Source organism: Coregonus clupeaformis, unplaced genomic scaffold (assembly GCF_020615455.1).
Source record: "Coregonus clupeaformis isolate EN_2021a unplaced genomic scaffold, ASM2061545v1 scaf1172, whole genome shotgun sequence".
Classification (NCBI taxonomy): domain Eukaryota; kingdom Metazoa; phylum Chordata; class Actinopteri; order Salmoniformes; family Salmonidae; genus Coregonus; species Coregonus clupeaformis.
In genome coordinates this window covers 111029-123788 of record NW_025534626.1, presented here as the reverse complement: position 1 = coordinate 123788, position 12760 = coordinate 111029, and the positions used below count along the sequence as shown (strand labels likewise).

General features: G+C 47.8%; 1 protein-coding gene across 3 annotated transcripts in view; it reads right to left on the bottom strand.

Moving 5' to 3' along the window:
- The window catches only part of LOC121582292 (neuroplastin), a 33853-nt gene that overhangs the window by 14384 nt on the left and 6709 nt on the right, over positions 1 to 12760 (bottom strand). For 2 of the 3 annotated variants that reach the window (XM_041898002.2, XM_041898001.2), the window contains exons 2-4: positions 6754 to 7101; positions 2964 to 3138; positions 743 to 837 (exon numbers count right to left, since the gene is read on the bottom strand). In XM_041898002.2, the coding sequence (XP_041753936.1) occupies positions 743 to 837; positions 2964 to 3138; positions 6754 to 7101 (618 nt within the window). The remainder of the gene's footprint in view (positions 1 to 742; positions 838 to 2963; positions 3139 to 6753; positions 7102 to 12760) is intronic. The other variant, XM_041898003.2, reaches the window with a different exon arrangement.

Sequence of the window (12760 nt, the reverse complement as noted above, 5' to 3'; positions counted from 1 at the left end):
GACCTGTCAACTTCTATCTCGCTAGGGTGTCAGTTTTTCTATAAGCGTCTTTCACGTCAATGAATTATCCTAACAGTTATGAATATGTGCTTTCAAATGTGAAACGATGTTATCCAACATATACCGTACAGAATAAGCCACTAATTCAAATGAGTGACATTATTTGACACATTATCACTAATTATCATCATGGTTATCCTTAAAAATAGAACAAATACGACACAAATACGATACCCTTGGTCCTGCGTCAATTATATGTGGTAACTGGTGCAAAATGACTGATAATCTTAATAATAATCTGTCTAATAAAAATAAATAAAGTAAATCACTGTTAGACCAGTGTGTACAGAGGAGACAGTAGCCTGAAGGAAGGTGTGTCTGTGTGAATCGAGTGTACAGAGAGAGCAGAGAAGACAGGACTCTGTCCCTCCCTTCAGCTGGCCTGTCCTGCCCTGTCCTCTCAGTGAGTGGCAGCAGCCTCCAGAGGCCAGCCTGTCAACACCACAACACATCACCGGACCAACATCTCAACGTCTGTCACTGGAAGGGGATCTGTTCACAGGAAGTAGCTCTAGATTGTGTTATCCATCAAATCCCTCATAGGATAACTTTATCTCTCTCTTAGGTATGGCAGAGGGTCAAATGACAGTATGGATTAAAGTGGAGGCCAATTATAAAAATCAACAGTGTATCTGTCATTTGTTTATACCGTGAGTGAGATCTGGTGGTCGGGGAGTCTTACCTTTTACCTCAATAGTGGCGTTGGCGTTGGGAGCCATTTCAAACGTGTAAACACACATGTACTCCCCTGCATCATCTGACCTTGGTTTCTTGATTCTGCAACAAACCACAAAATATCAGTTACTCCATAACTACTACATTGTAGAATAATAGTGAAGACATCAAAACTATGAAATAACACATATGGAATCATGTAGTAACCAAAAAAGTGTTAAACAAATAAAAATATTAAATATTTGAGATTTGAGATTTTTCAAATAGCCACCCTTTGCCTTGATGACAGCTTTTCACACTCTTGGCATTCTGTCAACCAACTTCACCTGGAATGCTTTTCCAACAGTCTTGAAGGAGTTCCCACATATGCTGAGCACTTGTTGGCTACTTTTCCTTCACTCTGCTGTCCGACTCATCCCAAATCATCTCAATTGGGATTAGGTCGGGGGATTGTGGAGGCCAGGTCATCTGATGCAGCACTCCATCACTCTCCGTGGTGGTATAATTGCCCTTACACAGCCTGGAGGTGTGTTGGGTCATTGTCCTGTTAAAAAACAAATGATAGTCCCACTAAGCCCAAACCAGATGGGATGGCGTATCGCTGCAGAATGCTGTGGCAGCCATGCTGGTTAAGTGTGCCTTGAATTCAAAATAAATCACAGACAGTGTCACCAGCAAAGCACCCCCACACCATAACACCTCCTCCTCAATGCTTTACGGTGGGAACTATACATGTGGAGATCATCCGTTCACCCACACCACGTCTCACAAAGACACAGCGGTTGGAACCAAAAATCTCAAATTTGGATTTCCACCGGTCTAATGTCCATTGCTCGTGTTTCTTGGCACAAGCAGGTCTCTTCTTCTTATTGGTGTCCTTTAGTAGTGCTTTCTTTGCAGCAATTCGACCATGAAGGCCTGATTCACACAGTCCCCTCTGAACAGTTGATGTTGAGATGTGTCTGTGGCATTTATTTGGGCTGCAATTTCTGAGGCTGGTAACTCTAATGAACTCATCCTCTGCAGCAGAGGTAACTCTGGGTCTTCCATTCCTGTGGCGGTCCTCATGAGAGCCAGTTTCATCATAGCGCTTGATGGTTTTTGCGACTGCACTTGAAGAAGTTCTTGAAATGTTCTTTATTGACTGACCTTCATGTCTTGATGATGGACTGTCATTTCTCTTTGCTTATTTGAGCTGTTCTTGCCATAATATGGACTTAGTCTTTTACAAAATAGGGCTATCTTCTGTATACCCACCCTACCTTGTCACAACACAACTGATTGTCTCAAACGCATTATGAATGAAAGAAATTCCACAAATTAACTTTTAACAAGGCACGCCTGTTAATTGAAATGCATTTCAGGTGACTACCTCATGAAACTGGTTGAGAGAATGCCAAGAGTGTGCAAAGCTGTCATCAAGGCAAAGGGTGGCTATTTGAAGAATCTCAAATAAAAAATATATTACTAATAACTCTGGATTAGAGCGTCTGCAAAATGACTAAAATGTAAAATGTAAATGTAATATATTTTGATTTGTTTAACACTTTTTTGGTTACTACATGATTCCATATGTGTTATTTCATAGTTTTGATGTCTTCACTATTATTCTACAATGTAAAAAATAGTAAAAATAAAGAAAAACCCTTAATGAGTAGGTGTGTCCAAACTTTTGACTGGTAGTGTATATGCAAAGACAATACTCATTTTCTCTAATTCTGTTGTCTATCATTGTGCATCACCCAATGATGCATGTTGTGTGGAAGTCCTTAGAGTACATTGTTAGCACTGTGCTGTGTTTTAGGCAGCCAGGAGAGAGGAGAGGTTAGGACGGGGCTGTCTGTTCTGGGGTTAGCCATTAGTAGAGTACTGAGATGTAATGTGACAGGAAGGGAGCTGCCCAGTGGTCTCATCATGTAGCTGCCCGCGCCTGGCTGGGGAGAGTCTGGGAGATGTCTATGGGGGTGTTGTGCAGTACAGGGGCTGGCTGCTCTGCTCTAAGCTCAGGGGCTGCTCTGATGGCTATGCCCTGCAAGGGATGGAGCTGCCCAACAACTGTTTGTGTCTGGATGTCTTCTCTGTGTCAATGTTTTCACTAAAGGACTTGGCAACATTGCTGTTATTTCCATCTCAGGGTGATTGGTCTTAGTGTTGATCGTCTGTGTGACAATTGGAAAGGCTTTGTTGAATGCTCTAGCAAGAGAACTACAGAATACATAAGGACTAACATGTACTCTGTGTTCTTCTGCTCATTCCGTGTGTCTGTGATCTCCACTCCATTTTTCATCCAGAAGCTCTCTTGTTGGCCTTCGTGGGCGTTGGTCAGGTTACACTGCAGGGTGACAGGGGGCCCTTTGGTCTCCGAGGGCAGGATGATCTGATCTGACGCATTGATCTTGGGCTCTGAAACACACAGAGAGACAGCAACCCCTTATCATTGAACCAGGGCTCAACACTATACCAGAACCTGTAACTATACTAACTATTCCCCACACACAGATCTGGGTGGGAGTTGAGGCAGGAACATAAGACAACAAAAACACACATACATAAAGATAAACACAACATGGAGCGGCAGGAAAATACATGCAACACTAAACCCTGTATCTGTCTTTGGTTCTGTTGTTACCATACAATAGAGGGACTCACAAAATGAAGTCTGTAAAAGTAAAATGATGATTAGTCTCCCTACAGACCTATAGTACCTCTGTAGTTCCCTCTCCCATTTTGAGATGATAGATAATCATATTGACACTACATTTACATTTTAGCAGACGCGATTTACAAGAGCAATTTGGGCACATCGACAGATTTTTCACCTAGTCGGCTCAGGGATTTGAACCAGTGACCTTTCGGTTACTAACCCAACTCTCTTAATCGCTAGGCTACCTGCCGCCCTACATACTCCTCTGTACACGCTGAACTAACAGTGACTTACTTGACTTCCAAATAACTGCTGTCCTGTCATTCAAACCAAAACCAGGAAGTGAATAAGGTATAATCTTCAGCAAACCTATGGGGTGGTAGTAGAATCAATAGCTAAACAGAAGAGGACAAAGTATATAACCGAGGCAAACAAATGAGATGAACAACAGCTTGACTACTGCTGCACTACACTATAACAATCCCTAGCTCTTTGTTAACAGAGCAACACAAGGGTCCATTTCTCAAGGACATAGAGGGAGGCTCAGGCAGGATGTTTCATCAGAGAGTGCAGGCAGGCAGGCAGCCTTGGGTAGTGAGGAAGCTCCCCCCACTCCCTCCCTCCCCCAGGGCGGGCCAGCCATGGCAACCACGCAACCCCACTCTAGAGGATGGAGGAGTATAATAATCTTACTATTGGCTGCTGCTACAAACTTCCTAGTAGAGAAGGGGGAGGGGAGGGGAGGGGGAAGGAGGAGGGTCTCTGGGCCCTGGCTAGTGACTTCTATTAGCATTCATGGCACCTACTCCTGCAGTTCTGTATACCCAATAGCTAGAGGGAAATCTCTCTCTCTCACTCTCTCTCTCTCACTCTATTGCTCTCTCTCTCCCTCCCTCTAGCTCTCGCTCTCTTTCTCTCCCTATATTGCTCTCTCTCCTCCTCCCGCCCTCTCTCTCTCTCTCTCTCTCTCTCTCTATGGCTCTCTCTGTCTCCCCTCCTCTCTCTCTGCTTCAGAACCCCTATACAGACCACTCAGCCCACATAGTGTGGCATCCTGGGAATATACACAGACTACACAGAAATAGTTCATTCAAGAAATGTGCATTAGGCATTAAAGGCACAGTGTTTTCCATAGGAGGTTTCCTCAGCTCAATAGAAGGTCATTTGTAGGACACCTGCTCAAAAATAGAATGAATCAGTGATGTCATGCACAGCACACAGGCACTGACCCACGTGGCCACCTCTGTGTCTAGGATTGTAAAAGCATAATTACATTGACACTGTTACCCACTCATAACAGTGTAATACATTATATTCCATTATGACCTGCATCCAGTCCTAGAGGATGGTGCCAGTAATGGCTATTTCTTGCTGACAGAGGGAGGATGTTTGCCCACTTGATCGGTATGTTGAGCCAACCCCTCCTCCCTCCCTCCCTCCCTCCCTCCCTCCCATGCATTAAACAACTCAGCTATCAGCTATAACACAATACAGGTTGGGAGAGGATTAAAACCAAATCACACTGAGGCCTGTGTCGACTAGTTCATTTACTGCAATTAAATACACTGTTGATTAAACTGTTACCTAAGCTAAGGAGTTTATTACAAATGTAGTAACTATATAAGAGTTAATCAAAAAACGGCCTTGACTTTGGAATGGATCTCCAGATCTATGCACAATCACAAACTAAACGGCTAAAACAAGACAAGCACATATTTGAAAACATTCACGAAGAACTATACATTATCATCTCCTTTGGTTCAGTGTGTATAGCCTGTTATATACATGTCATATACACATATTATTACATGTATATAAGAAGAACGTTGACACTCAGTAATGACAGAATATATTGGATGACAAAAGGTCTGACTCAATTATTAGAACATGTACTGATTTTTTTAGGAATGAATATCTGCTCATTTTAGGAATGCATATCTGTCTTTTAAATAAGAAAACATTGAATTTACCAATTCCATGTTAGCTTGATGATGGAAACATTTCTACAACCAGTAAACTGAGATATCTACTGTAGACCTACTGTACACGTCTCAAGCCAGCTGGTGGAGTGAAGTGTAATGGGCGTGAGATTAGGCAGTGTGTACATGTAGCCCTTGCAGTCAGATAGTAGTCAAACAGCATGGTAAACACTGTGTATGACAGACAGATCAGTAGTTAATGCTCAGGAGATGAAGGAGCTGACTCCGGTAGTAAGCCTCTGAGAGTATCTGGCTGCATGGCTGTGACTAACAACATTCCACATCTCTCTGCTCCAATGGGCTGGGCACTCACTGGAGCGTGCACTCATTAAAAGGGTCCAGTTGACATTCAGTATGTTTGTATGCAATACAGCAGAGAGGGGAGAGGATATAATGTCATTACTGATTCACGCTCAAACACTTAATAACGGCTAAGAAGGCACAAGGTCATACAGTACACAGGCGAGTCCAGAGAGAGACTGTCTGTCTGCTGTAGCAATGAAACCAGCTCTCTCAAATCTAGAAAGGAAAAAAATAATTTAAGAACCTCACTGGGTTCTGTCCTTTATTGGATTAGGGTGAGTCAAAACAAGGGCACGCTTTACACTTGGACAGCTCCCTCCTTGTGTCTTCTTAAGTCCCATCTACCCCTTCCCCATTACCAGATGCTAAAATAAGCGGCACAACTTCAAAGCGCTGCGATGCCTAGGCTACATGGTGCAGACAGGGCAGAATTACACTGGGCTTTGAAGTAAATAAAACAACCCACACAACACAAGAGATGAGACAACATTTCAACTGAAAAACACAAATCACAAAATAAATACAGAAATAAATGGATGAAATTAGGATGTTTTGAGAATAGGGAAAGAAACGGGACAACTGTCGAAGGTCACATGAGACAGAGGAGAGGGCCAGAATGGCCAGGATGGGCTATATGTGGGGAAGGAGAGGTTGGTGTTGGAGGAAAGATGGGGTAGGTGGACAGAGACTGGGGAGGTTTCTGGGTTTGTGGTAATCTACAACAAAACACTCAGGGTTTTGGGAGAGGCAGGAAATCTACGGAATTCTGAGAATCCTCAAATTCTGCAGGGGGAGGAGGGAACACTCATAGGAGCTATCAACATAATAGAATAAAAACACAAAAGGTAGTACTTATAGGATGAAATAAAATACAACGTCTTCCAATTTATTATACAGAAATAAAACAAAGACAAGTCTTTGAAATGAACAAATAACAAGGTGGTGGTTGGTGTTTTGTTTTATTTCTGTCTTTGCCAGGGACAGCTGTGGTGGAGGTGTGAACTCCATTTTTTTACGGAGTGGGGTGGCGGGACAGGCACGGGGTTGTTTGTTCATTCACCATCTAGGTACTACAGGACATAGACCACTCACTCTGCAGCACTGAAATGGTGGCCTGGGCGCGGATCCAGGTGATGGCGGGGTTTTGGCGCAGGTCGTTGCGCCGTGGGTCGTTGCTGGCCCGGCACTCGTAGGTCCCGGAGTCCTCCAGCGTGAGGCGTGTGATGCCCAGCACGCTCACCCCGTTGTTGCCGTAGGCCGTGTTGATGGACACGCGGCGCTTGCGGGCGCCATCCCACAGCTGCTTGAAGGAGTCGGCGCGGTTGATCTCTGCATACCACCACTGGATCTCCGGGGTGGGGTTACCGACCACGTCGCAGTACAGCTCAAAGGTGTCCAGCGTGAGCTTAGTCTCAGACATTGGCGACTTCACAAACCCAGCTGGAGAGGAAAGGTGTGTTGGGGAGGAGGAGAGGGGGGTAGAAGAGGGGTTAGAGTGGAAGAGGGAGGGGGTGGAGAGGCCAGGGGATGTAGGTAGGAGTAAATCAAAAAGGGATCAGTTGGAAACAAAAGAAGAGGATGATTAAAGGTAAATCAAGGAAAAAGCAAGCTACAAAGCATAAAGTGGCAGGAAAAAGTCGTTGAGTATAAGAAATACAGTTTATAAAAGAGGAAGAGATTTGTGTGAATGAGAAACAGGTTAATGGCCCCTGAAACCCAATGTATCACTATCCAATGTTACTCTATCATCCCTGGACCAATCATGGCCACACGACCTTCAGCTGAGGTCACAGCCAACCAATCACAGTCTCTGTCATCAAGCCACCTCTGGGATCTCACCAGGGTTTAGGATGATATTACTTCCTCAACATTCTGGATCACGGCTCTCTCAAAGCTCGTATTTCATTCCCTACAGTACTCAAATTGCAGAAAATAAATAGCTGCGCTTTCCATTATGGTCAGAATAATACAAATATTTAATTTAGCAGTCTAACAAATCAAGCGGAATTCAGCAGAGTTGTATATTTTCTGTGTAAACAACTAAAATGGATTTACAGTGCAAAATATGTTGACTACTCACACCATTGTGAAATGTTTAAAGATTTGAAACTACTAACGTAGAACAACATAGCAAACTGACATGCAGTAGAACTAGGAGTAAATACATTTTCACATATGGACAACTTAGTCAAGACATGTTTCTTCATCTCATCAATAAGTGATATTTTCTTCCTATCTGTCAACCTTTACATTGCATGCAGAGATTACATTCCTGCCCCACAATCCACTTAAATAGATTCAATATTATATCTGACAGTCACTGAAACACACAGAACTATACCCCTGTGAGTTTCTGAACAGATATTGCATAATGGGAAGCCTTTGCTTTCTTGTATCTCTTTGATGTTAGATTGAAATGACAACTGACTACAAAGCTCCCTGTTTACAGAAGTGTTTAGTTGGTTTGCCACATTAAGGAAACTCATGTTGTGTGATGTGACAGTTATGTCAAAGGGCACTGCTTGAGCTGATGGAAAGCCATGTGACTACTTGTAACATTGGCTGAGTATAATTTCTGTCGAGCCCTATGAAGCCATGATGAGGACCTTATGTACAGGCCATTTTGAGTGCTTTATTCTGGTCAAATGAGAACTGAAATAGGGAACTGCTCTAACAGCCAATCTGGTTCGGAACATAACTGACTCAGTCAGGAATCATAAATGTGTTGAAATGCATTGAAGCTGAAACAGCAGATGTTGCATGTGCTTTGAACCCCACGCCTGATGACTAGTACTGTAGTGATTTATTCTTCTACAGCAAGACATGCATTCTGTCTGTTTTCAATCTGATTGTCTGTGGGTATATGCTGTTGTTGGTAACTCTATAAATGAGGTCATCCATCCTGTGATTCACTATCAGCTGGAATCATCACTGTGTGTATGTGTGTGTGTGTGTGTGTGTGTGTGTGTGTGTGTGCACGCCATTCTCATGACATGAATCATACTACCACTACACATCAATGGTCAGCGCCTACAACCATATGCCAGCATTCTAGCACAGACCCAATGCACTCATCAATCTGAAGCCAAATCACCTGGGCTGTGCCTTAGGGTTCAGGCCTGTTGCAAGGCCTCCATTGTCTGCCTGCTCTATGCCATGTGTCCTCGGATGAACCACAGAAAAGACCGCCACACCCTAACCCTAACTCTGCCTATGCTGAAGGCAAGAGAGACAGGAAGAGATAGCAGAGCAGACGGTCTCTCTGTGGTGCTATAGCCGTGTGTCTTATTACAACAGATTACAGGCCCTCCCAGAACAGCCCAACTTGCTCAACAGTAATGTACTGTATCCTCAGCACATGAGCAGATAAGTGTCATGAGCCCTCTCACTCCACTGGGTTACCACCTTAAGTTGTTTCCACTCTGCTCACCACTCTCTCTCTACTCAGCCTAACTAGCTCCACCTGTCCCTGCTCTGCTCGGCTCTATTACTCTGCCAGCTGCGCTGCATTACCCACTAACCTCTCCCAGTATTTATAGCCCTGTCTTTCAGCTCTCCGGTGTCAGATCGTCTGCAAAGCTCACACCCGAACCTGTTTGCTCGGGCCTCTGGCTCACCCTGGTTTTGTGACCCCGGACCTGCCTGGTTTTTGGATACTCTTCTGCCTCAGGAGATCCAGACCTGCTTCTGCCATTACGACTCCTGACTACTCTTCAATCCCGGTAACTCTGACCAGCCTTCTGCCTTGCTACTACGTATTTTGGATCTCCCTTGAACTGTACTGCTGCCTGGTTTCATTCCGCCCGTTGTGTCTGTGTTTCCTCCCCCCAGGACTTCTGGACCACCAACCACCGGCGTCATCGGACGCATCGCTGCCACTGGGGGAGGCACAGACCCAGCACATCGGACGGGATAACCCCTGGAGCCTTCACTCACTCCCTACATCCCTTTCCCCTTAAGTTTAAATAAACTTTCTGGTGTGACGCAATTGTGGTCCTCTTGTCGTCTGTCTGAACCGTGACAGTACGATCTGACCATTATGGACTCAGCGCACACTTCCCCCGACATGGAAACCGAAGAACCTGAGCAACCCACCGCCATGCTACGCCTGGAACACACTGAGAGAGAGCTAGGCCGCATGAGCGGCGACATCACCTCTCTGCTTCAGGCCGGCACCAACAGCATCAGCAGTTCCAGCAGCACCAGCAGCAGTCCCAGCAGCAGCAACAACAACTCGCCATGATCATTCAACTCCTCACCAACCTGACCCCAGCCAGTCTGCCCACCAGCCCTGCCCCGCGAGTTACCTGCCCCGGTCATTGCAGCCGCTGCTCCGGAACCCAAGATTGGAAACCCCGAGCGGTTCAACGGCGATTCTACCCAGGTCCGGCCATTCCTGACTAGCTGCCGACTTCAGTTCTCCTTGCAGCCAAGGACCTTCGCCACGGAGGGGCTAAGGTTGGGTATGCCATCACTCACCTGACGGGCCGAGCTCGACTCTGGGGAACAGCAGAGTTCGAACGTCAAACCCCCGCATGTGCAACCTTCGACCGGTTTGCCGAGGAGATGCTGAAGGTGTTTGACCTGGATTCACCAACCGCAGAGGCGTCTCGTGAACTGTTCAGTATTCGACAAGGCAGACGTACAGTCGCAGACCATTCCATCGACTTCCGAACCCTGGCTAGACGAAGTTCTTGGAACACACCATCGTTGGTGGACGCGTTCTTCCATAGTTTGGCTGACTATATCAAGGACGAGTTGGTCTCCCATGAACTGCCTTCCACTCTTGATGAAGCCATGCACTGACTGTCAGGATCGACAGAGGGATACAGACCCGTCGTCGTGAGAGGGGGGGCGCCAAGGTCCACCTACTACCGGCATTCGGAGAGATCCGACTGGGCTCCTGTCATCTACTGCCACTCACCCAGTTCAGCTTGATCAGTCTGAGCCTATGGAGATTGGGCGAGCCTCTCTCACTCCTGCAGAGCGCCAGCGACGCTCACCTCAAACCTCTGCCTCTATTGTGGAGGTGATGGACATCGTGTGGTAACCTGCCCTTTAAAGGGCCGAAGCTCACCGGGCATAGGGGAGTCCGGTTGAGTTCAATGACCATCCAGTCCTCCGACCGCAAACCCCTGCTGCAAGTTCACCTCCGCCTCCCTGACTCAACTCACACCCTGGCTGCTCTGGTGGATTCTGGCGCCGAAGCCAACATAATGGACATCAAGCTGGCACGCCAACTGGGACTGGAGAACCTCCGTTTGACACCTCCTATTCCTGCCCGGGCACTGGACGGACACTTACTCGGATCGGTCACTCATGTCACGGCCCCGGTCTCGATGGGTCTGTCCGGGAAACCATCAAGAAACTATCCAGTTTCACCTGCTCCCCTCTCCAGGCCAACCCCTCATCCTGGGTTACCCATGGCTCCGCCGGCACAACCTCAGCTCGACTGGGTGACCGGGGTGATCAGGGAGTGGGAGAGGACTGCCACCGAACCTGCCTGCTTGCCGCCGCACTACCCCCTCGGCCAGTACCTACTAACTCCGCTCCTGACCCCTCCAAGGACCCTGTGTCGATTCTGCCAAGTCCCTGCATCGTTGCAGCTCTGACCTGGGCTGTTGAGGAACAGGTGCTGGAGGCTCTCCGTAACCAGCCAGGTCCCAGCACTTGCCCAGCTGACCGCCTTTGTCCCCGAAGACCTGAGGTCCCAGGTCGTTCAGTGGGGACATGACTCGCCTAGCTTGTCACCCTGGCTCCACCCGCACTTACAACCTGCTCGCCCAGAGGTTCTGGTGGCCCTCTCTGAGGAAGGGATGTGCGGGAATTCGTCCAAGCCTGCCCCATCTGCAACCAACACAAGTCGTCCTGCCAGCCCCCAGCCGGATTGCTGCAGCCTGCCTGTGCCCAGGAGTCCGCTGGTCCCTGCTGCGCCTTGTCCTCCTCCTCCACGGCTCGCCGATGGTGGTCTGGTTTACACCGTCCGCCGCCTGCTTCGGTCCAGACGGAGGGGTAGGGGTCTCCAGTACCTCATTGACTGGGAGGGCTATGGACCTGAGGAAAGGACCTGGGTGCCAGCTAGTCGGATTGTGGATAGGACTCTCATCACCGCTTTCCACCAACGGCATCCTGATCAACCTGCAATCCGTAGGGGGCCGCCCCAGAGGGGTCTCTAACCGTCCTGCCCGCCTCGGCTTCCTGTCCTGTGCCTGATCCTGTCTCGGGACCTGTCCCATCTCCCGACCACGGCCCTCCGGCTTCCTCCGAGGATGAGGACGTTCGCTCGGGACCGTTCGGGAGGAGTTCTAGCCCTCCTCCGGCTCCCCTCCCGCCCGGCGTGGTGTTGCTCTTGGGACTTCTGGGGCCGTCCCCTTGGGGGGGTTCTGTCATGAGCCCTCTCACTCCACTGGGTTACCACCTTAAGTTGTTTCCACTCTGCTCACCACTCTCTCTCTACTCAGCCTAACTAGCTCCACCTGTCCCTGCTCTGCTCGGCTCTATTACTCTGCCAGCTGCGCTGCATTACCCACTAACCTCTCCCAGTATTTATAGCCCTGTCTTTCAGCTCTCCGGTGTCAGATCGTCTGCAAAGCTCACACCCGAACCTGTTTGCTCGCGCTTCTGGCTCACCCTGGTTTTGTGACCCCCGGACCTGCCTGGTTTTTGGATACTCTTCTGCCTCAGGAGATCCAGACCTGCTTCTGCCATTACGACTCCTGACTACTCTTCAATCCCGGTAACTCTGACCAGCCTTCTGCCTTGCTACTACGTATTTTGGATCTCCCTTGAACTGTACTGCTGCCTGGTTTCATTCCGCCCCGTTGTGTCTGTGTTTCCTCCCCCCAGGACTTCTGGACCACCAACCACCGGCGTCATCGGACGCATCGCTGCCACTGGGGGAGGCACAGACCCAGCACATCGGACGGGATAACCCCTGGAGCCTTCACTCACTCCCTACATCCCTTTCCCCTTAAGTTTAAATAAACTTTCTGGTGTGACGCAATTGTGGTCCTCTTGTCGTCTGTCTGAACCGTGACAATAAGCTGCCTAGTGGGGGGAGGTTACTAGGCGCCTACGCATAGCTGTCAGTACTGCGTTA